The sequence below is a fragment of the Aptenodytes patagonicus genome, chromosome 1 (assembly GCF_965638725.1).
Source record: "Aptenodytes patagonicus chromosome 1, bAptPat1.pri.cur, whole genome shotgun sequence".
Taxonomy (NCBI): domain Eukaryota; kingdom Metazoa; phylum Chordata; class Aves; order Sphenisciformes; family Spheniscidae; genus Aptenodytes; species Aptenodytes patagonicus.
In genome coordinates this window covers 131,559,947-131,585,360 of record NC_134949.1, presented here as the reverse complement: position 1 = coordinate 131,585,360, position 25,414 = coordinate 131,559,947, and the positions used below count along the sequence as shown (strand labels likewise).

Below are 25,414 nucleotides of genomic sequence, written 5' to 3'. Positions count from 1 at the left end.
GTTTTTTTTTAGCTACTGCATTATTCCAACTGATGATTATAAATACTGTTCTATGAATAAATAATTATAAAACATGGTTGAAGTGACAGAAGACTAGAGAAATGGATCTCTATAAATAAATTGCCCAATATGTGAATGCAAAATCTATCATCAAAAAGACTTGGAATTAACACTTTCAGTCTATGACTGAAAAATAGAGTTATTAAACTGTCAATTATTAAAACAGTGCAATTCTTAATATCTGGCAAGTTCCAAAAATTCAGATATTTGTCGTAGTTCTTTTTCTATGCTGAGCCACTTTAGAGTGCCACAAATTTTAGTTCTCAAACATTTTTGATTCTCTCTTTCTCTTTTAACCTTGACTATCAGTGATTCTGATTTACATCTCATCTCTTCAATGCCCGCAAAGATTTCTGCCTGTTCATCTAAACTTATTGGTATTTATCTCACTGTCTAACAATTAAAGACAGTGAAGGCAAAAATACCTTCTTTCAGACTGTAAGTCTTAAGCATAGATCTTTGTTTATATCTCTCCTTGATTCCCATTCCAATTACTCTCTGTTTTTTATTCTTTGCCATTTTATTATCTTTACCACGCTTACTGTGAACTCTCCTTCTCCTTCCAGATTTCCTGTGTTAGAAAACCTGCTTGTGGTCAGTTAAGCTATAATGTCTAGACACAAAATTATATTAACTTATTACATTAACTTATTAACATCTGTTTTTGCATCTCCAGGAGCCTACTGAACCTGTAACATTTTACACTTCAGCACAATTAGAATTCTATAGACTGCCTATTTATAAATAAAAACTTTACTGTTGCACCTTCAAGTATCTCTACCTTCTTCATCCCAAGAATCAGAACTAATCCTGTTATAGTGAACTGGAACTAGTTTTCAGCATTTCAGTCACCTAAGTCACCACGGTTGCCCCTATCCCAGCATCAATAGTTCACCTTTCAGTCCTAGTTTCTCTAACACTTTTTCCAAATGGTATATTACACCCATTTTTATCTTTTACATGGTATTCATCTTTTCTCCACTGTTTGAGTAAGTTATCTGTAAAGCGTTTTAAAAATGTTACATAATTCTACAATATTTCCATGTCCTAACCTGTAATTCTTTACAATGGGTATGCACACAGCTATACACAAAGATGTCATACTAATAGCATTGTATAATTCAATACATTATAATTAGCAATTGCCATTTAAAACTCACCTGAATGTTTGCTCTTGCTTTACTTGCCTGGCTTGATATACTTGCTCTGGCTGCATTAAGTAACTTGTGGATTCCAGCAAAACGACCCTGGAGTATGGCAAGTACACATAATCACCACATTTTTAACTTGCAGAATGAAGACAAAACTCAGTTATTCTAACTTTTAAATGAAGGCTTGTTAAAGAAGCTTATTATTTTCAATTGGGGATACTTTAAAAGAACGCTAAAAAAATATTTAAACAGATTTTTAAAAAACTATTTAATAATTTATTAAATCATCTTTATTTAACAACTTAAAACATTTTGCACAATTTAAGCCATGTAATTTTTAAAGCTCATGTAAGCATGCAAAATCCTGAGACACTTATTCAAGGGTTATTGGGAAATATCATAAACTACTACCCCATCAATACCATAGGTAGATTTCTAACTGTAGGGATGGTCTACAACTATGTCACGACATGCAGAACAATTTTAATTTTCTTTTCAAAAAATTAAAAAAAAAAAAGAAAAAAGAAAACCAGAAAAATAATGCCCATTTCAATATTAAGACAAATCATATATATACTTTAATTGGAAATAATTTTCTGAAATGTAACTTATACTATGATGTGAACTAAATTAAATGATTGAATAATTGAGTCATTTACATTTGAAGAAAAAAGCTCAAGTAATTTTATTTTGCTTTTGTAAATAATGAATCTATTAAGATAGAGTAAATTGGGTTTTCCCTGACAGACCACAAGCAACTGCTTCACTTTAGTTTTTCCTAGAAGATTCTGATCTTCTTTCCTTTTATGTACATTATTTAGTTGATAGAATGGGTAACATCTAACAAACAGCCAAATGCTAGGCAATGACTAGTTTAGGGTGCAGAATTTACAGCTTTTGGATCTGACATTTGCTATGTATTTGACATGAGGTCAAAGAGGCGCTCATATTTTTAATTTGTCCTTAAATTGTACTACGTTATACACCTAGTTTTAAGATTTTGAGCCCAGTTTTCTGCAAAAGAGCTACTTCCTTGGTATCACAAGTGGACTTCCTAGTGTTATTTGCAACTAAGCAATGCACCCCCTGATGGAACACTAGATGGTTCAAAACACTGGAAACATGATACAAAGAATCTTTTATTTTAGATTACTGGTTCAAATGCTGCTCAAACTGATAATTACTTCAAGTAGTTGTCAAGTAGCTTTTGAGTGATATATATGGAACTAAATTACTTCATCGCCTTTAATCCATTCTTTCCAAGAGAGTTATCCACATCATAGAACTGATTACAGGTAGTCTCACTGACCACCTCAAGGACTTTAAAAAAAGACAGAAGCTAAATAAACTCATATAATTCCCACATAGAAGGCTTATGCCAGAGCACATAGCTGGAGCAGTGAAAACAATCCTGTTACAGGAGTCTATACCAAACCTATTCTGTGGATGAAAGAGAAATTTAATTTGCAGCCTATGCAATGTGTATATTAAACAGATTAGTAAAAAAAGCTAAAAATGTTATGGAAAATGGTTCTTGTAAATAAATGAATGACATGAACCAATGTTTAGCTCTATAGACTAAAGACAAAATGTAGAGTCGGACCATATAAACAGGTTTTAAAGGGGCACAGCACTCTCTTTCTTTTGTATTAAGGAAAGCAACATTTATAACTCTGCAGTTGTTACATCTCTGATGAATACAAATGAAAACTTAGATTAACTGATAGTGATGCGAGCCCCAAGGCAAAAGCATGTTTTTTTCTTTTGCATGCTTCATAATTTAAACAGCAGGGTAAAGCAGATTGGGGAAAAAATAACCAACTATTAATTAACATGGTTTGTTTCTCTTTGGAATTCTGCTGGACCTCAGCCAAACACAAAAATACAAGCAAGGTTCATGAACCCCATTTGATTAAAACTCTAGCTTTATTGCTTACACTGAGATGGATTTCAATTAAGGCTTATTTATCTTCTTTATTCATTATGATAGCTTCCACTTTACAGTGCTTGTAACAATTTTGGTAACGTAAATCCCTATAATTTAACCTCAAGGTTTTACATTTTTAAGGAGAAGAAGAAAATTATGGAAAAGAGTTGATAAAACAGCATGATCATTATAGATTTGTCTTTACAGCATTGTCTACCTGAATATGCCATCATTTCTGAAGGGATTAGTAACATTTAAGATAACTTTCTTCAGCTCATAACATGGTGATTTGCATTTTAATATATCCTAAAAAAGAGCAAAAAACTATATTAATATGAAAAAGTTGCAAAACTACATTCATGTATAATACATAAACAAACAGGAAAATATTACAAAGAAGAATAGAACCATGTATTTGACCACTGGTGACTACAAAATTAACATAATTCAAATGCTAGACTTCATTGCCAGCAAAGAATGGTTAAAGGCTATTTCTTTTTAAACATGCATTAAACTTCATATTTTAAATGCTCTTCAAAATGACAGCACAGGGCCAAGAATCAAGCTATTTTTTTGCCTTCTTATCTTTCCATGTCCTCTATTTTCTTCTCTTCCCCAATCTTCCTTTCTAACATCAGTGCCTATTGCTATGGTATAAAGAGAGTCATGGCGGCGGGGGGGGGGGGGGGGAAGAGAATCGCATAAACACCATCTAAGTTCAGAAGAGGATCTATCCAGATCTGCTCAATGAATGTTTGGTAACAAATGATGGAACACATGCCTATCTCTGCTCTTACTATTTCTGGGATATATCTTAAATCTAAAGGCTGTCTAAATTTAAAAAGCACAAATAAACCTAGCAACATCTAACAGAAGTTTGCTGTCCATCTACATCTGACAACTGAAATCATTAGGCTGAAGGGGCATGTCAACACCTCCACAATGGAATTTCCAAAAGCATTCATATGCTGAAAGGTCTCCAGATTTATTTTCAGAGCAATCGGTGCAAAATTTTTAAATTTATTCAGGATCTAAGTGTGATTTATATCCTTAGGCATCTTAGATATTCCTCTAGGCTTTCCTCTGCAGGTACATAGGCTAATATTGGAAACCTAAAAATTCATAGGTCAAAGGCTAATGCTGATGGTAACTCACATTTCTATTCTTACCTCAGTTAACTTTTGTTTGATACAACGTACAGATGAACAATATTTTTGTGACAATATTAATCATACACACATAAACTTACAGCAGGCTCAATATGCTTGACTTCAGATTTCAGAGAGAATGTCAGTGTGGCACCATTTATTCCACCCACACGCTTTGAGATCAGTAGCAACACTGCTTCAGCAGGGCGCAGAAAACGACTAGTGAATTCCACGTTTATATTTGTTTGTCTCCTAGGCAAAATAATAATAATAGTTAAAATAGTTAGGCACAAAATTGTGACTCAGAATTGACTCAGAAATGTCATTTCAGAAGCACATTTTAGAGTCTTTGTAAGGTATGGGGGCTAGAAAAGAAAGTAATTTGTTTTTTCTGAAATACTTTGTTGCAGTTCAATCTTCTGCCTAAGCGCACCTTAAAACATTCTAATAAAAGAACTATATAAAGAATAATATTGAGTCCTTATTGCTTTTTATGACCTCAGCATGTAGCTTAATTTTTCTTCCCACACACACTAGCACAGAAAGTTCTCTTTTCTTATATTACCCTAAGTTAACAACCGATTTAGTTTATGCTCCCCTATTTGAACAGGTTTTTGTGAGTTAAACAGTCAGACATCCTCTTATGCATGTTGTGAGGCAGATCTAGATGTTCTTAATCAAATCCTCATTGAAGATTGAGAAAGAAATGAGTAAAAAAACCCTTCAGAATAATTAGTAAAGCGGAGTAATTAAGAGGTGGAAAAAACAAAGTTCTCTTGTACAAGCAACAGCTCAAGTCTCTGATGGAAAACTGGAGAAGGAGAGACCACATGGAATGAGAGTTTAGACTAGGTAAGAGTTAAGTTTAGACTTGATTTGCATTAGTCCTGCAACTGAGCAAGGTAAATAAGAAAAGTTTAGTGGCTGAAGCTCGCACTTTGAAGCTCTCAAAATCACTCTCCGATTTTGAGATTAATGTGTTAAGATGGCATGAAGGTCAGAAAAATTATAGCGTGTAAGATTGTTCTAAAAGCAAGAGAACAGTAGAATCTAAACATATTCTGCCTTTCTCCACGTATGACCAGAGCAGAGAGCGTTTTCTCTAAACAGAAAAAGACCTATATTTTTGGAGTTGCAAGTAGAATATCTCAAAATACATACCAAAAAGTCAGTTGACTGGTTTATACTTTCATTATAATGCCATTCTATGTGGTTAAAGAAATTTTAAAATTTACCCCCTGACAAACTGTATGAAAGAGATGGCAGAAAGAAAATAATCAATAGTAAAATCTTGAAATGTCTTCATTTACTCAAGCTGATATTACTTAAATAATACTTCAAAGGAATTCTTAAAATATAGGAAAAGGTTATATTTATAAACTGCAGATTTGTTAGTTGTCTTTCTGGAACAGATAGCAGATACTAAAGTCAAAAGGAAGCCTCTCCCCAACCCAAATCAGCCTTCCCCATTAAACAATTAACAGGAACTGTGCAGCCTGACAGAAAAGAATTAAAACAGACGGCAGAGGGAAATTATGTGTGATTTACTGGTCTTCTGCCAACTGGGAATTCTAAAGCACAGGCAATCAACTAACAGTGGTATGTGAAATATGCCTATTACATATTGTATCTATATATACTTACACAAGTAAGTGGTGAAGTAGAGGACGGACTTGTAATAGCAATTAGCATACTATGTCTTCAATGGAATCATGTTAATTTACATTTGGTTCACAACTTTCATAATAACAGCTACTTTTTCAAGTGAACTCAAGGCACACATTTCTTCATGTAAGTTGAGCAATAACAATGATGGCAGAAGTTCTATAAATTTATTTTGATGGAAGTAGTGGCAGGATTTGTCCCTGGATGACAGCTGCTGTCAAGGAAACATCATCCATTCTTATGATGGACCAGGGAAAAAAAAATTTAAAAAAAATAAATATATATATATATAGCATTCTTACTTAAAACTACCTTGGGAGCTGAGAACTGGATGGTGATAAATAGAACACCAATATCTTTTAAAAAAAATTTGGCGAAGATCAGGAGAGTAACAGACTTTTAAGCCTCAAACCTATACCATGCAATGTAGTAGAAACAATTATAAAGAATAAAAGAATAGGATAAGTATAAAAGATATCTACTAAAAACAAGATCTACATAAATGAGATCTAACTGGCAGGAGTCAACATCTGTAAAATGTACGCCTTATAAATCCATGTTCATTAAAGGAGTTCAACAAGAACATGATCAAGGGTGATTTAATTCTTCTATTTCTAACAAAGTCCCTTACTATAGATTTACAGGGAAACTAGCAGACAGGAAAGAAGCAAGGAAAGAAGCAAAGAAACATAATGTAGGAAGACCATTAACGGAGTCTTCAAGGGTCTGTGACAACTGGAAAGTTTACTGATGTTCTAAGTTGCTCCAGGTTGTAAGGGCAAAGATTGATAGTGCAAAGATTGCACGACCTTATGAGACAACAAAATGATGAGGAAAGTCAGTGTACATAGATGTAAAGAGATGCACACAGGGAAAGCAGCTCTGTGTTTACATAAAATTATGGCCTCCAAGCCATAATTCAGTGTACATAGATGTAGAGAGATGCACACAGGGAAAGCAGCTCTGTGTTTACATAAAATTATGGCCTCCAAGCCATTATAACTCACCATTGAGAACTTGGGATTTGCGATGGATAGTTTCATGAAAACATCAGTACAGTGCTGGGAAACATCCAGTAAAGCAAATTAAGTGTTAGGAATAATTAGAAAAGGAACAGAAAACAACATAGATCACCATTAGGCTACCAGATCACATCCAAAGGGCTCAAGCCTTAATTATTGTTTGCACCTCTTTACCCCAAAAAGGATATAGCAGAATTGAAAAAAGCTCACCAAACTGCAGAAAGGATGACTAAAGGTAATAGAATTAACCCAGCATTATCTCTAGGCTAAATACCTAGGTTAAAGGAGTATGATATTGCCCCGAGTTCCTCCTAATGCCAGAAGTCTCAGGATCTCAGTTCTGAGAATCGATGATGAAATCCTGGAAGTTCTGAAAACCTGGCTCTTACAGCTTTCATGTTCCTGCTGCAGAGCCCCCAGACATTACCATTTTTGACAGTGAAGAGTTGCTAAGCCTCTCAGAGTCTGAGGCTCCTAAGTTGCCCTGCCATTCAAAACATCCTGGAAAATGCATTCTGGAACTGCAGACTCCCTGAAAAGTACACTGCCTGAGACATCCACTCCCAAAGCCACTTTAAGGATCAAGTTTTAAGGAGTCCACTCTGCTCTTGTCACAAATAGGAATGACAGGGAAATGGAGCGTATGGAACATTCTGCCTGATCTTTGCCCTCTGGCTCATGCAACAGCAGAGAAACCTGATTTGAATTGTGGACTGTTGCCTTCTGTGGCAAAGCCAGCATCAGACAAAGTTGCTTAGTTTTTTTCTCTGTTCATCTGTGTTGTGGTCAATGTAAAGTGAGTGAAAATTCAGCTCATGGAATTGTTCTATAATCTTGTTCATTCTCATATTACTACAACTAGCTCCGTCCACACCCACTTCAGTTGATATACTGTAGGGGTCAAAGATTCTTAATTTCTTTATCAGCTCAGCGGGTACCATCTTTCAAAAAAGCAAGCAATCAAATTCTCTCTCTTTTTTTTTGTTATACTTTGGTGTAGGAAAAGAAAGATAAAAAGTTGTTTGGAGGGATCAAATTTGCAGAGTTTAAGACCAACAGAAATCACTAGACAACACAATCCGAAGTAGTTATACATTGCAGGCTGTTATGTGCAACCCAGTCATCCTTCAGTTCCTTCTGATAACTACCATTTGGCAGAAGCATTTTTCTGAGAAAGCACCCCATACTGTCTGAGGCAGAAGGCTGGATTAAATAACTTTCTGAGGTCACTTCCTGTATTATTTTCAGTGTTCTGTGATTTGCAAAACCCCTACAGTTAAAGAATTTGTCATTCAGATAGAGTTTCATCCCCTCAACAGCAAATCACCTTCGCTACTTCCAGGTTGAATTTGTACAACTCCAGCTTCAAGCTGTTGTTTTTGTAAAAAGTTTTGTTCTATATTGTTTGCAGTTAAACAGGTTCCTTTCCCAGGAAGGTACTTTTAAATATTGATCGAGTCATCATTATTTCTCCTGTTAAGATACCCAGACTGAGTAACTTATAGGCATGTCTACACCACATAAGAGAGCTTAGAGACCTTTATGCTATTACTGTTGTGAACTGCAAGTCTATATGGCACAGTGCAGTGCCCTAGAGAGTGGGAATCTCAGATCAAAGTTTAATTATGTTATATGCAAGATCTGACACTCAGCTACACTGAGAATGTTCTGATGCATCCCAAAAGCCAGAGCAGAACGACAGTATAGTCTTCGGAAGATTTCCCTGATGTTCAGCTGCTTAGGATTTAAGCCAGTTTCATCTCAGACAACTGATATAAAATATTCATTCTTGACAGATATTGGGTGTAGGTGGCAAGGTTTTGATAGCAGGGGGCTGTAAGGGGCAGCCTTTGTGAGAAGAGACCAGGAGCTGCCCCTGTGCAGGACACAGACAGTTCCAGCTGGCTCCTTAATGGACCCACCACAGGACACAGCTGAGCCCATCAGCCAAGCTGGTGGCACCTCTGTGAAAGCATACTGAAGAAAGAGCAAAAACATAAGAAAGGCAGAGGAGTGAGGAAAAAGAGTAAGAAACACCAGTGGGAACATCAAGGTCAGAGAAGAGAGGGAAAGGAGGTGCTTCAGCTGCCAGAGCAGATATTTCCCTGCAGCATGTGGAGAGGACCACACCAGAACAGATATCCACAGTGTAGTCCATGGAGGGCCCTATGCCAGAGCAGTTGGATATTTCCTGAAGGAATTGTGATCCGTGGATAGCCCATGCTGGAGCAAATTTCTCCTGAAGGACTGAAGCCCATGGAAGGACTCACGGAGCAGGAGAAAAGCATGAGGTGGAAGGAGAAACAGAGAGGAACTGTTACGAAGTGACTGCAGCCACCTGCTCCCCATTACTCCCTGTGTCATTCAGGGTGCCAGGGGGAGAAGGTAGAGGACTCTGGAACACAGAATTGAAGTTGAATTTGGAGAAGCGGGTGGAGAAGAGATGAGGTGATGTTTTAATTTCTATCTTTGTTTCTTACTACAAAAGTCTATTTTAATTGAAAATTAATTAAAACAATTTCCCCTAAGTCGAGTCTGTTTTGCCTGTGATGGTCACTGAGAAGCAGTCTCCCCATCTATCTCAGCCCACAAACCTTTTTAGCAATTTTTTCTCCCCCGTCCTGTTGAGGAGAGAGAGTAAGAGAGCGTCTGGGTGGGTGTCTGGCAGCCGGACAAGTTTAACTCACCACAGCCATTCGTGAGTTTCTCCAGCTAGTGGTGGACCACAGTATACATTGTCACGCTTCTTTGAAAATACAGACAAACATATATTACATATTTCTGTCACTTTGTTATTATTAGTTTAAAATCGTTGGCATCTCTATCTAATGCTGCATCATTGCTTCATAATATATTTAAGCAACTCCTCTTCATTAGACAGAATGTTCATTAGGAGAACAAGTCTTATGAGGAGCGGCTGAGGGAACTGGGGTTGTTTAGCCTGGAGAAGAGGAGGCTGAGGGGAGACCTTATTGCGCTCTACAACTACCTGAAAGGAGGTTGTAGCGAGGTGGGTGTCGGTCTCTTCTCCCAAGTAACAAGCGATAGGACGAGAGGAAATGGCCTCAGGTTGCACCAGGGGAGGTTTAGATTGGACATGAGGAAAAAATTCTTTACTGAAAGAGTGGTTAAACATTGGAACAGGCTGCCCAGGGAAGTGGTTGAGTCCCCATCCCTGCAAGTATTTAAAAGACGTGTAGATGCGGCGCTTAGGGACATGGTTTAGTGGGCATGGTGGTGTTGGGTTGACGGTTGGACTCGATGATCTTAGAGGTCTTTTCCAACCTTAATGATTCTATGATTACCCTTTGCCTTTCTGCTCAAATTTTTCCCTGATCTGCTTAGCTTATCAGTTTCCTGCAGTTCATCTCTGCTGGAAAGTAAACACAGTTCTTTCAGACTGGGCCTTCATCTACAGAATCCTCTATGCCAAGCGTGCTCACCCAGCACATCCAACAGGATTAGTCAATCACACTTATTCCTCGTTAGTGATTATAATGACCCACAGTCATATTAAATCCAATTATAGTTACTTCTAAATATAGGAATATATATATTTGGCAGATAGAGACAAGTCTCTATGCATGACATGTCTTACTTAAAGTCTTCCAGCTTTCCAATCAGAAGACTGACACATTTCAGTTTCTTTAGCCTCCCTATCAACACTATGGTTCATCTTTTCAGCTGTAATTGCCTGAACTCTCATGAGTGACTGTTCTCTGAACTGCTAATATTTCCCTTGACCTTCTACCCTGAAACTTTGGCAAAGCAAGCTTTACAACTTGACTGGAGCCCTGCAGCAGGCCTTCACAAGGCAATAGCTGCAATTTTTAACTGCTGAGTTTATCTAAAGTACCTGTTGTTTCAGGGGGGGAAAAAAAGCTGGCTAGTATCAAGCTAGCTTTCAGGGAAAGATGAACTAGTGGTGAAGGCATATCCATATTTATATATAATATTCATAAATTCATAAGGAACGGTTTCAATTCAGGGGAACAAGGATGCAGAGATATCTGACCTTAAGCTGTCCGTACCATTACAGATACTCAGAAAGTTTTTTAAAGTATAACTCCTGTTTGTAAACTAGAACTCCTGTTCTCTGATATAGCAAGTAGGCTTTACTAATTTTTAGTGATTTTTAACACATTGATTCATCTGCCTGCAATCCCATATTTATGGATTATTTACTTCTAAAAGTAGAACAAATAACTTCAATGTGAAGTGCCTCTTTCTAGCTATTTTTACATCTTTTATTCCTAAACAGGTTATAGTTAGTGATGCTAACATTCCCGTCAAAAAATAACTCCATTAAGTTTTACTAATACACTCACATCAAATTTCTTACTGAATACACCTAAAATTCTCCCTCACTTTTTATTTAGGCCATAAATATATTTCTTTATTTCTAGAAGGCTGTTACAAGCCTACCTCATTTCTGAGCTTCTCTGAAGGCATTCTTTCCAAAGAAAGCAGAACATTGTCTCCTACAAATCCTCTACCATTTTTCTTGATTTTATACAATGAATAACAATCAGCACTAATAGCAATAAGCCTACACATAATCAATTAAACAGAGGTGTTGGTTTATTATTCATGTTAGTATCACTTCCAAACCCACCTATGATATTATGATCTAATATAAATCACCTACAAGACTCCCACCCATCCCACCGATGCTTGAGTTCTCAAACACTTCCATCAGAATATTAAGAAAGCCATTCATTACAAAGAACCTATTTTTCATTTAGTGACCAAGATTACAAGTAAGATTACATTATGACAAACTCTGCAGAGGTCTCCAGTAGATGACTGGCATTTCCACAAGCTTTTATTTCTATGCATTTTTTCAAATGTTTGTTGCTACATATAACGCCAAGCAGCTCAATGACAAGGTTGTATACATTTACTTGTGTCTTGGTTTTTTGGGTTTTTTTAAAGGTGAAGTGAAAAACAGGCATGGTATTGACCTTTCAGAGAAACACACGATATTTTCAAGGATTGCGTTTTTATGTTAATTCTTATTTGAAGTAATTGCAAAGAAAATGGAATCAAATCAGCCTCACAGCTCGCTGAAAACACAGCATTACTTGTTGTCCCTTCTGCATATATTTACAATAGGCATGTCATTTAATACTGAAATATTGATCATCCTTAAAGAGCACTGTATTTATGTTGAGTCTTCTTGAATTTGACAATATATATTTGAAATTTTTCTTCTTCTTCACAGGTTATTTTCATACAAATGTTGACCTTCGCTTTCCTTTTTACAATCTCTAATCCATTTTATCTGCAAAGGAATATCTTAAATAGGCTTGCAGTCTAAACTTAAAAACTCTTAACTGACAGCCAGAGTCACTGCTACATCCCTCTTGTCTTCACTAGTTAAACAGGGATTAGTGAAATTCCCGTATCTAGTCATAAAGCCACATAGCACAGAAAGAGTATAACATACTTAGTGAACAAGAAGAAAAAGACGGTGATATACCATGAGTATTTCTGCTACCAAAAAAGTTAACAACCTAATGTTTTCCCAAAATTAAATCTCTCCAAAATCCTTAGATGGCTTTCAGAAATGTAAGATAGAGAAATAACTACATTGCAGCTGCAACAGTTTCCGTCTTGGTGGGGACCGAGGATGGGGGCAAAAAGCAGCAGTCTAACACTATTATCAAACCTGTGTCATGGTCTCTTAAATTCCCAGCCATGCTTCAATTAAAAATAAGAAACAAAAACTGAAATCTTAGAAGACAGAATTTTTACCTGCTCATGCTTCCACAATGCATTGGTGTAAAAAATGTGAATCAAGTTCAGAGGAGGTATTTCAAATTTAGTTGGGGGGGGGGGGGGGGGAAATAAGAACAGTAGATCCAAACTGAAAATCAAAGCTTTCAATACATTGGGTCAAAAATATTTATTGGACACAGATGACTCCTCTAATGATCTGAAGACTTGTATTCTGCTCTTAAAGCTCTATTGAGCTAAACCGCAAGTGTCCCGTTCATAAATTACTCTGGATTTGTTCTAGGTTAAGGAGAAAAAGCCTGATCTTTATACTGACTAATTTTGCCCTGTTTCTAGTTGAACACATTTCTAATGTTCCACCACTATTAAATTAGTAGTTTGTATTTCCATACTGCTAGACTTATTAATAACACTAAAAAAAATCATTACTTACTTAGGGGCAATTGTGACAGTGTTTCCTTTAGGTAATGAGAAATCATCAGCATCTCTTCCTACAAGAATAGCATTGTACATCAAAGTTTTACTGCTTGGGTTTTTCAGACGCACCTATCACAACAACAACAACAAAATTAGCCATTTTTATTAAATTTTTAGAGTATAAAAGGTGTGTTCTGCAGCTAAGTTCCAAAATACAAACTAAGGATATCACAAAATAAAGTACCTCAAATAACTAGGCAGATCATTTTTCTTCCTAAGGAGTATAGACTTCCCACAGACTATCTATCCAACCTCAATTTTTCTGACTACTCTTCTTGCAGTGTACACTGAACTCCTATGCCTGTTAATCTCTTATTCCTCTCTATCTTTGATCTCAGATTTTTCAGATTTGTACATTTTTTATGTGCTTACAAGCATAGGAAAAAAACAGCAGCAGAAATCAGGATCCCAAGCCTGAAGAGAAAAGAAGAAGATGCATGCTTCCATCTTCCATATTTAGTAGCCAAATGACTTGAAACCCATTCATTCTTTGTTGTATTATAGACATAATATAAATACATATATACATACAGTGTTTCAACCTTGTAATGCTATAAATCTAAATTCAATGGTATCAGTACCTGTTGAACAACAGTTGCATGGAGCGCACCTGTAAATTCTATAGTCTTCTTCGGTAAATAGTGAGGGAGAGTTTCATACAGGTAGACACACAGAATAAGCATCATGACTGGGTTTGGATCACAGATATCAGTGGCCTAATATTAAAAACAAAAAAAGAAAAAATAACCAGATATTCAGTTACAATTTTGCCTGTATAGTTTAGAGATATGAAGATGAAGAACAAAAAAGTTTAAGGTAATTGTTATTCTACAAACATTCTCAACCTAACTTTTAATAACTGGATTAGGCCCATAGCTAAGATGAATATGAATCTTGTCAGCACACGAAAAAAATTAATTCTTGAAGACCATCGACATGCTCTGGTAATAAACCTAGGCTAAAAATTAAAACCACCTTTTTTCCCCCACAGTTCAGCAGAAACAGATGTTCATTTTATTAAAATGAAGAATAGAAAAAGCAAGTAAAATTCACTGACTGGAAAAACGTCTTTATTATCTTTTAAAAAATCTTTTAAAATCTTTCGGCTTACTATGTAAAATACCATCCCAAATACTCCTAGATAGTTTTGCAACTGTTTGTGAAGACATTGTCACCATCCAACTAACAACTATATACTTATTTTTATTGCAGATGCCAAATTGCTTTACAAAAGTTAGCAAGTATTACTGCATCTTAAATATTTGATTTACAGAAATGAACTTAAATGGCAACTGCAAAACACATCAAAGCTTTAGTCCTCAGCGATTCTGGTAAGTCACAGAAAAGAGAGGTAGAAACTCTTCCATCAAATACATGAACTGTTCAGAAGGCTAATCAAATAGTAAAGAGACTTAATGATATAAGTGGCTTCCCACAAATACAGGCAGGAAAGATCTGGCTACAGCTTTAAACAAATAAAATTCTGTACTTCCTAAATCAAACTAATTAGATTAAGTATTTTAAAACTTCATGCTTAGTAACTTATAATGTTATTATAATAAAGTTGTCTATAATATACTACATAAACTTTTACAACTGCAGTTAATTTCTCTCCTGAATTAAATATCAAGTCATACTGAAAAATACACACACTTGGGACTAGATTTAAGCAGCAAACCACTGCATTAACATGTCATCCCATTAAAAGGTACTTTTTTCATTCAAGATATTTTATTTGGATCCTTTACATAACTAAGAGTCATTCAATCAATACAGCAGTATTTTGAAAAAGACCCTCCTTTGCCTAATGCCTAGAAAGCAACTACAATTCAAAATCTTCTCACCTTACAGGAAACGTCTGTACTTTACAGGCCTGTCAGCCTGACCTCGGTGCCAGGGAAAATTATGGAGCGGTTCATCTCGAGGGCGCTCACAAGGCATGTGCGGGACAACCAGGGGATCAGGCCCAGCCAGCACGGGTTCATGAGAGGCAGGTCCTGCTTGACCAACCTGATCTCCTATGACCAGGTGACCCGCCTAGTGGACGAGGGAAAGGCTGTGGATGTGGTCTACCTGGGTTTCAGTAAGGCCTTTGGCACCGTCTCCCACAGCATTCTCCTAGAGAAGCTGGCGGCTCACGGCTTAGACAGGTGTACTCTGCGCTGGGTCAAAAACTGGCTGGACGGCCGGGCCCAGAGAGTTGTGGTGAATGGAGTTACATCCAGTTGGCAGCCGGTCACGAGCGGTGTTCCCCAGGGCTCAGTTTTGGGGCCGGTCTTGTTCAATATCTTTATCGATGATCTGGATGAGGGGATCGAGTGCACCCTCAGTAAGTTTGCAGACGACACCAAGTTGGGCGGGAGTGTTGATCTGCTCGAGGGGAGGAAGGCTTTGCAGAGGGACCTGGACAGGCTGGATTGATGGGCCCAGACCAACTGTATGAGGTTCAACAAGGCCAAGTGCCGGGTCCTGCCCTTCGGCCACAACAGCCCCATGCAGCGCTACAGGCTTGGGGAAGAGTGGCTGGAAAGCTGCCTGGCGGAAAAGGACCTGGGGGTGCTGGTCGACAGCCGGCTGAACATGAGCCGGCAGTGTGCCCAGGCGGCCAAGAAGGCCAATGGCATCCTGGCCTGTATCAGAAATGGTGTGGCCAGCAGGAGGAGGGAAGTGATTGCCCCCCTGTACTCGGCCCTGGTGAGGCCGCACCTCGAATACTGTGTTCAGTTTTGGGCCCCTCACTACAAGAAGGACGTCGAGGTGCTGGAGCGTGTCCAGAGAAGGGCAACGAGGCTGGTGAGGGGTCTGGAGAACAAGTCTGATGAGGAGCGGCTGAGGGAACTGGGGTTGTTTAGCCTGGAGAAGAGGAGGCTGAGGGGAGACCTCATCGCTCTCTACAACTGCCTGAAAGGAGGTTGTAGCGAGGTGGGTGTCGGTCTCTTCTCCCAAGTAACAAGCGATAGGACGAGAGGAAATGGCCTCAAATTGTGCCAGGGGAGGTTTAGATTGGATGTGAGGAAAAAATTCTTTACTGAAAGAGTGGTGAAACATTGGAAGAGGCTGCCCAGGGAAGTGGTTGAGTCCCCATCCCTGCAAGTATTTAAAAGACGTGTAGATGCGGCGCTTAGGGACATGGTTTAGTGGGCATGGTGGTGTTGGGTCGACGGTTGGACTCGATGATCTTAGAGGTCTTTTCCAACCTTAATGATTCTATGATTCTATGAAAAACTGCCCAATTCTCAAGCAAAAAAAATTGATCTATTGTGCTGTTGCTGATTGTCACTGTCATCCTCTCTAAGCAGTTTGGATGAGTTGCATATAACTACAGGTAACCTCATCCCATCACTCCAGAATCAAGCTTCCTTCTTCACATGGTTTCATCATGTCATGAATATGCAGCTGTAAACCACTCAAAGAATAGACAGAGCACTTTTTTTTATTTTAATATTGACTTGTACATTACTTAGAAGCATTGTATATACATAAAGTCAATGTCTTTTAGATCTGCAGGGTCATGTGAGAGCAAGACAACAGGTACGAGACACTTTTAAATCCCAAGACTTTATGTTATGAAACAGCTGTACTACTTGTTTTTTTGAGCTTATCAGGAACTTGACAACCTCTAGGAGATACTCATATTCAAATACATTAGCAATAAGGAAAAAGATCTGTCTCTAGTCAGCAACTATTGAAAGTTTCGCATTCATTTCTAAGGACATGAACAAACAAGTCTCAAATGATATGACATTCTTTTGTAGCACAGGCGTACTTAGGATATCGAAGACTACATTATCTTTGCACTGTCTTAACAAACAAACAAAAAAAGACAAAGCAAAAATGTATCTTAAATGGCATGCCTTTTTTGTTTATCTGGAAGAGGAATGAAGAGCAATACATAACCAGTTTTATTTAGAAGATCAGTTTTATTTGCACCAGTTTTATTTACAACATCAGCTTTATTTAGAAACAAGTATACTATAGGGGACCTGAATCTGTCTCGTAAGTGCGTACATGGCAGGCATATCAGTGGAAAAATGTCTAGAAAAAGTATCTGTAGCTTGTAGACAAAAAGGGAAACTAAAAGTCACATGGAATTAACAGTGTGCTCTCAATGTTCACCATCATCCACCCTCCAAAAACTACTGCAAGTAATAAAGTCTCCCACTCACAACATTAGCCCACATTGTGTGTCAGTAAATCACAGCTGAGTTGGTAACAGCACACAGATCTCTCCAGACGAGCAACAGTCATACCAATGACTGCTGCATAAGTATAGCTTCCATATATAGAAAAATCTCGCGTGCACATTGGAAGCACAAACATATTTGCTGATTCAAGACTAGCAATCTATCGGTAAATCCAGTATACAATTTCCCTGCTTCTCTGCACATACGTACTTCCCTCAAGCAGACCTTTATAAGGAAGGTCTTGTAACGTAACCTGAAAAATCAGCAAGCCTGCAACTTATTAGATATGAAGTAAAGACTCACAGTAGAAGAGTGTGCAATGATACTGTGAGATCCCTCATGAGAACAGGGCAACTCTAACTGAAATTTGCCAGATTACTCCAGCTGTGATAGTATGGGGAGAGAATGTCATAGTCCAATGGAAGCCTTGGTTATCTTTTCTGGTTAAGTTAAGAAAGCAATAAAAATGGTAATGTGACACTTTTGAGGAGGTCCGATTAATAAAAAAATTAAAAGTAAATAAATACAGTCCATCTAACAAAACATGACATTAATTGAACTATATTGAATAAGGAGCCCAGGTTTCAGATATCACATTTATTAGCCACATGGGCTGAAAAAGGGAGAAAACTTTTTTGCCTCTTCTGGACTGTCTTCAGTGCAGCAAGAGATGTATAGACATAGCGATCATCTTAACTTTCTGAGCTAATTTTTACTACCAAGTTGAAGTTTTACACTAGAGCATATATTGCAGAGCTTCTACAAACCAGCCAATTCAACTTCCTAATTACAAAAGCTCAAGATACAATAAAACACTCTGTGAAAAAGTAAATATATATTCCAAAGAACAGAACACAACAGCCAGTCTATCTTCAAATTTTGCAGAAAGGCCCTTGTTCCTCTAGTTAGTTCCTCCTGCAGGTATGGCAGAAAGCAGTTCCATGAATGTCCCTTATCAGAATACAAAATCAGCTGTAATGACATTGAACAAGGATCCGCAAGATCTAAATGCTTATGGATCTCCTTGGAGTATGAGAGACGGGGTATCCCACTATTCTGCCTCTGCCAATAGAGCAGTTGCCTGAGTAAAGAGTATAAGAAATTGGGCAAATATAAAGTGGTCTTCCCATTGACACAATTTGCCAGCTTCTGGAAATTAGTGGCTTAAGGATTTATTGGTTATTGTTAAGCACCTCTCTGTCATTATTTTAAATTCTTCTCTACTTCATTCTTTACGTACAAAAATAAGCCTGACTGTCATTAACAGTTTATGAATTCTTTTTAATTAGAAATTGCTTATTGAGTTTTCTTCCTCTTTTGATGTTATTAAAATGCAATATTGGCTGAAATCTATTGCCTAAAACATCAGACCATAAAAAGCAGCTGAGTCCTAAGGCAGGAGCTCTAAGAAAGCAAAATGCTGCATCACTGAGCACAAGTACAAATAGCTCCACCCTCAAACAGCTTCTACTTGATGACTGATGGATCAGCAACTGACAAAGGTTTTCTTCAGCTAGCAAAAGCTGCATTTTGACACAATAATTTTGTGAGGAGAAAGGGTATAAAGGGCAAACATTTGAAACTCTAGTGGAGCCACCTTCTTCCAACACGATATAAAAAACCGCAGTAGCTTAAAGCAAATATTCCATGTAGAAAAACCTTTATACAAAATAAGAACCTAAGACCAGCCTATTGGCTCAGACCATGGGCCAAAAGGACACCACTACAAGCTGATGCCTAAATGAAAATGATTATATGGTAAGTACACATATACTTGAGTATTTTCCCAGGCTCAAGCACGAGACTTCCTGAACCACATATGATTTCTGTCTACTTAGAAATCTCCGTTTCTTTTTCTCTCAAGCCTATGCACAGTCTCCCTTTGACTCTGTGTAAAAACTGTAAAGGCAGCCTAAGAAAACACTCTTTTTGAAGTTATGTTCAGTATAACCAAGAAAGAATCTGGAAGAAAAGGTGGAGCTATAAGCTAACTTTTCTCAATGAACGTGCTGTAAATAAATGCAGTAACACCAAGCATTTGAAGTAATGCTCACTTTCACCAGCTTATGGCATTCTAGCCCTACACAAAGTACAATTTTATTTTCAAAGATTCAAGAGAAGAACATCAAGAAGTAAATAAGAAGAGCTTACTATTTTTTCTTCATTTTGTAAAAAGTCATCAAAACAGGGTGCCCATCTCTTTTGCTAACAAGAATGAACCCACATTTGACATAGAAGAGAAGAGGGAAAATAAGATGCTCTTTTGTTGTCACAGATGGGTGAAAACAATTCTGCATTTCAAACCAGAAAAATCTAGAATAAACTGGATTCTAAATTCAGAAATGCAACAAGTCAAACCAACACAACATTTCCAATGCAGGAATAATCTTTTTTTCCCATCCAGTCTACAAGCTTGTCAGAAGTTTCCCATCATGTTTTACAGAAAGGAGAAATTAAAGGATTCTCACAGATGAACCCAGCAGTATTTTCTGTGGCTCCTTCAGCCCATGAGGCACTGTGCTATAATGAGATGCTCTGTGTCTTGTATGTAAGAGTCCTCAATTCAGTAGGAGAAAACAAATCCAGAAAGGCCAGTGAAGCTATAATTTGTCCAAACTTGAAAGGGAAACTAAAGACAGAGAGAGTTGCCAGGGCACAGCAAGGGCCAACTGCTCTCTCCGGGCCAGGGAGCCAGGAACCAAAGGCAATATAACACAGCTGCAGAATAGAGGCCAGCCAGGGCCCATCCCACCCCCTAGCCAGGAGCAGAGCAGCCCCGGGGGGCACCGGGACAGCCCCAGCCACAGCCATTGGGCACCTCCCCGGGGGACCAGGACAGGCCAAGGCTGAGATGAGGGCCTATGGGTGGGCCTGGCTTTGCCAGTCCCATGGCCAGGCAGGGCAGGACTGTGGGGAGCTGGAGACCAGCCCTGCTGCAGTATCGCTGGGGCAGGGGCTGACAGTCCCGGGGGGCTGACATGGGGTCCTGGTCTGTGGGCAGGTGGGGGGAGCCCTGAGGAGCTGGGCAGGGTCAGTCAGGGCTGGGGGTGCCCCCAGAGACTCCTAACGTCTGCTTTAGGAAGAGGAACCTCTCCTTCTCCATACCCTAAAGCATTATATGGCAGGATGGGGAGAGAAGAAAGAGAGAGAATCTGAGTACTGGAAAAGATGGCAAGGCGTGGCTCACAGACTAAATGCAGAGAAGGGATGCAGCCCTTTCCCAAAGGGTAAACATTATTTAAGGCAAGATGACTTAGTTACTGAAAGCTTCACAGACTTATTACTGACTGCAGCTCAGCCCTAATTAAAATAAATGCCTGTAGTCCTGCATGAATGTGTTCTGTGCGCTTTGTACTATAAGGAATATGAATTTTTGTTTTATTTGGTACAATAGGAAGGAGAAACCTGTCAGGATATATTAGAACAGACAAGACTTACCACATTTTTACCTATATACATATTAAATTCATCTTGCATTACATCTCACTAGGCAACCTCCAAGTTTTCTTAATTTCACTTCTGTTTTATTAAGTTAGAGACAGGTGGGAGATTCCATAGAAAAGGCAGAACTGGAGCTCCCCTGGTGGCAAATCCATTGACCCCATGGAGCACAAAGGCAAGAAGAGTTACTGACTCTTTCCTCCCTCTTTTCTTGCCCTGTGCCCAGCCAAGCATTGCATCCTACTCCCAGCAGTTCTAGCACAGCTCCTTCTCTAACCTTCCAAAAGATTGAGTACATTCACTGGGCACTGATGTGAAGTTTCCCTGTCACTCTTCATAGTTTCCTAGATAATGCTTATCCTCGTAATTCTTCAGATTCATATCATATACTCATCAGGCATTGATGTAATCATATGCTTCATCTTGTATTTATTTCCATCACCACTGTTTTTTAAGGTTGGAATTTTAGGATGCGCTTACTATGTAAAGTAAAAAAGCTTCTTCCCTGCCAAAACCTTTAAACCTGAAGTCTGAAAAATATTCTGATGTTTTCCATTCACTTATCTCACTAAAGGCTACTGAATGTTAACAAGTACTTGTAGAAGAAGTTATTCCAATATAGCTGTGGTTTTACACCTCTACTGTTCATCTTTCCTGCGTTTTCATTTAAGATAGCAAAGATGCCAGAGTAGACTATCTGTTGAAGCCTAACTTAGTTTTGCCACCTACTTCTACTCATTTCCACTTAGATTAGAACTTATTCCCTCAGAAAACATTATTCTGTTTTATCCTGTGCTGAATTCATAAAACTGCATTTGTGACATTTATCTACTACTCTAGGAACTAATTTTAAAAAAATGAAAATCAGTGTACTTCGTAACAACATTCTGCAGAAAATTCACAGTCTATATATATATATATTATTTGCTTTAAAAAATTCTGTTAGCAAACAATAGCAAATAATAAAGTTTAACAGATTTATGCCTTAAATTGTATCCATAACAAAGTTTCTCTAAATATGAAAAAGCCTCTCACATTTCTTGAAGAGTTGGGTGCTCGTTTGTTAGCTTTTTATTTGTGCTCTAATGTTGCCTAGTTAAAGAAAATGCTGAAGTTGACAAACTGGATAAATTATTATACTTCAAATTATAAATATTCCAAGTTAGGACTATATCAAAACTGGACAAGAAATTCAAGGGCTGGTAGATTTGTTCTATTGTGAAAACAAAGTTATTTAACTGTTATAACACCATCAGCTCTGTGCTGTTAATTCCATAACCAACTCTCCATATTTTCAATCACCTGTATATTACTAAAGCCTAGTACTACTGCTCAGAAAACAGTTTGTAACTGCTTACAAATAATGCCTCCTGTTTTTATGAAAATAGGTTTATAACTTAATGCAAAAATTAAATGGCATTAACCACCTCTAAGTCATTCCATGATATTTAGAAAATGCTGGCAGTTCTGTTTTATTAGCATAGCAGTGTAGTGGACTGATACTTAGAATAGAATATATTACAAACAAATATTAATCTATCTAGCTGGAAAAGGAAAAGAAAAAACAAATCAGGGTGTTTTAAATCCAAAATAGTAACAGTAACTATAAACCAAAGTTCTGACAAATAGAAAAGAGGACAGAAAAACTTTATTAAAAGGTATCAGGAAGGAGCAGATCTCTGAACCACTTCTTGTGGCAGTAACACTCTCCATTCTTCTGAACAAGTAATTATTAGTTGAATAATGTAATGAAGCAAACTATTCAACAGATGCAAAAATCATGCAAGAAGGCTTTCCCCACTACAAACCCTACAAAGCAATGATGAAAATAGATATCCTACACCAAAGAACAGCTTCTAGCAGGACACAAATAACCGAAAAATAGAAAATGCTTGGAATCAGCAGCCATGAAATATTACTTAGGTAACCAATTTAAACCAACAATTGCACATGACTATTGAAAATTATGGCAAAAGTATTAAACAAACAGAAGGTAATAAAAATACTGTATTGAATTTCAGAAACAGAAAGCCATACATTAATCTTCATTAGTTATTTCCAGATTTGTAAATCTTAAACATTGAACTTAAAAGGTAAACATATAGGAAACAATGTTGTTTGTGAACAAAAGGAGGTTCCTAAGTTTATATAGGCTTTGCTTATACAAGTGCAGCAGCCAAGTTTTCAATAAGCTGGAAGTCAATGTGAGAATAGAACAGTTAGCAAGTCTGGGAAAAAAGATCAAGTAGTCATTTTGGTGTCTAAATAAAGCTTAAAAGTCTATATTTTTGTATGTTTGTAATGTATACACATATGAATATCCTTTTTAAAAGACTATATCTATCCCAGACATGCCCAGTTTCTCTTTAGAAATCTCCCAGGTGAGACCATTATCAGGTCCGAGTAATTTTCAGTTGCTCTGACTGAAGTAAAAAGCACCACCGATTTTGAAACATGTTTCCTTTTCTTTTGTTTCCACAACATGTTTACGGGTACCTAAGGGTATAATCTAAGTGAACTTAAAACTAAACATGCCTGAACAGATCACTTGTCTGTTGCAATTGTGTATGTTTCCATAGATCTCATCATGCCAGTGAATCATAGAATCGAATCGTAGAATGGTTTGGGTTGGAAGAGACCTTAAAGATCATCTAGTTCCAACCCTCCTGGAATGGGCAGGGATACCTTCCATTAGATCAGGTTGCTCAAAGCCTCATCCAATCTGGCCCTGAACACTTTCAGGCAGGGGGCATCCACAACTTCTCTGGGCAACCTGTTCCAGTGTCTCACCACCCTCACAGTAAAGAATTTCTTCCTAATATCTAACCTAAATCTACCCTCTTTCAGTTTAAAACCGTTACCCCTCACCCTACCACTACACTCCCCGATAAAGAGTCCCTCCCCGTCTTTCCTGTAAGCCCCCTTTAAGTACTGGAAGGCTGCGATAAGGTCTCCCCAGAGCCTTCTCTTCTCTAGGCTGAACAACCCCAACTCTCTCAGCCTGTCCTCACAGGGGAGGTGTTCCATCCCTCTGATCATCTTCGTGGCCTTCCTCTGGACCCACTCGAGCAGGTCCATGTTTTTCTTATGCTGGGGACCCCAGAGATGGACACAGTACTCCAGGTGGGGTCTCACGAGAGTGGAGGAGAGGGGAAAAATCACCTCCCTTGATCTGCTGGCCACACTTCTTTTGATGCAGACCAGGATGCGATTGGCTTTCTGGGCTGCAAGCACACATTGCCGACTCATACTCAGTTTTTCATCCATCAGTACCCCCAATTCCTTCTCCACAGGGCTGCTCTCACTCTACTCATTGCCCAGCCTGTATCCATGTTTGGGATTGCCCTGTCCCAGATGCAGGACCTTACATTTGGCCTTGTTGAACTTCATGAGGTTCGCACAGGCCCACCTTTCTAGCCTATCAAGGTCCGTCTGGATGGCATCCCTTCCCTCTAGAGTATCAACCACATCACTAAGCTTAGTGTCACACGCAAACTTGCTGAGGGTGCACTCAATCCCACTGTCCATGTCCCCAGCCAAGGCGTTAAATAATACTGGTCCCAGTACAGACCCCTGAGGGACACCACTCATCACTGGTGTCCACCCGGGCGTTGAGCCATTGACTGCAACTCTTTGACTGCAACCATCCAGCCAATTCCTTATCCACTGATTGGTCCACCCGTCAAATCCATGTCTCTCCATTTTAGAGACAAGGATGTTGTGTGGGACAGTACCAAGTGCTTTGCACAGTATTATCAATAAAGCTGAATTCCAGCCAAATGTTCTTTATCTAATGCTCTGATTTATCAGGCTTACAGATCAAAGCAAATAGTTGTTACATCCACTTTTATAAGGATGCTTAGGAAGATTCAGTCCTTTACAACTCTCTTCAAGTGTTTTCCCAGAATATCCTAGGAAAGATATGTATGAGAAGACAATTGCTACCCTAACAAATAAAAGTGATCTTTAATTACTTCTCTCTTCTATTTTCTGAATTTAAGACCGCACATCAATATTAGATTCCTACCCCAGGCAAACCAAGGTATTTGCATTTACATTATAGATTGGTGGATAGACAGATACAGGGTTCTGTCTGTGTATTTGCAGTATCATACAAATTTTAGTCAAATAACAAGAATTAAGAAATAAATCATTTTCCTTAAAGTTACTTTTGTCAAGAAGTCGCCATATTTACCAAGCTAATAGCTCCTTACTAAAGTACAGGAAACTGAAGACAAAAAAGTGTTAATCATCTTTAGAGATGATTACAATAAAAGTATGACTGAAACATTAAGTGACAGCCAGGAAGTTACCTTTCTAAGTGCATACAATAATCTGTAGACTACCTCAAGGAAAAAATCTTACATATACTGGAAATTCAAAAAATTCTATGTTGCTGCATTTCTTTCCTCTTCTCCACTGGCTGCTGACAGCACCTTCTTTCTCTCCTTCATTTCAGACTCAAGTCTTGGGGTTACCATCTACCCCCCTTATGTGCTCATATGGCCATATTATTGCCCAGTTTCACTGCTTTCTACTTCACAACGATGCTGAATTCCTCCCTTCATTTCAACAGAACAGCCACATTCATTTTCAGCTT

General features: G+C 38.2%; 1 protein-coding gene across 1 annotated transcript in view; it reads right to left on the bottom strand.

Annotated features, from left to right (window-relative positions):
- CFAP47 (cilia and flagella associated protein 47) overlaps positions 1–25,414 on the bottom strand; it is a 371,213-nt gene that overhangs the window by 235,257 nt on the left and 110,542 nt on the right. Inside the window, exons 36-40 of the mRNA XM_076355671.1 lie at positions 13,771–13,905; positions 13,146–13,258; positions 4,388–4,538; positions 3,356–3,444; positions 1,221–1,307 (exon numbers count right to left, since the gene is read on the bottom strand). Of these exons, the coding sequence (XP_076211786.1) occupies positions 1,221–1,307; positions 3,356–3,444; positions 4,388–4,538; positions 13,146–13,258; positions 13,771–13,905 (575 nt within the window). The remainder of the gene's footprint in view (positions 1–1,220; positions 1,308–3,355; positions 3,445–4,387; positions 4,539–13,145; positions 13,259–13,770; positions 13,906–25,414) is intronic.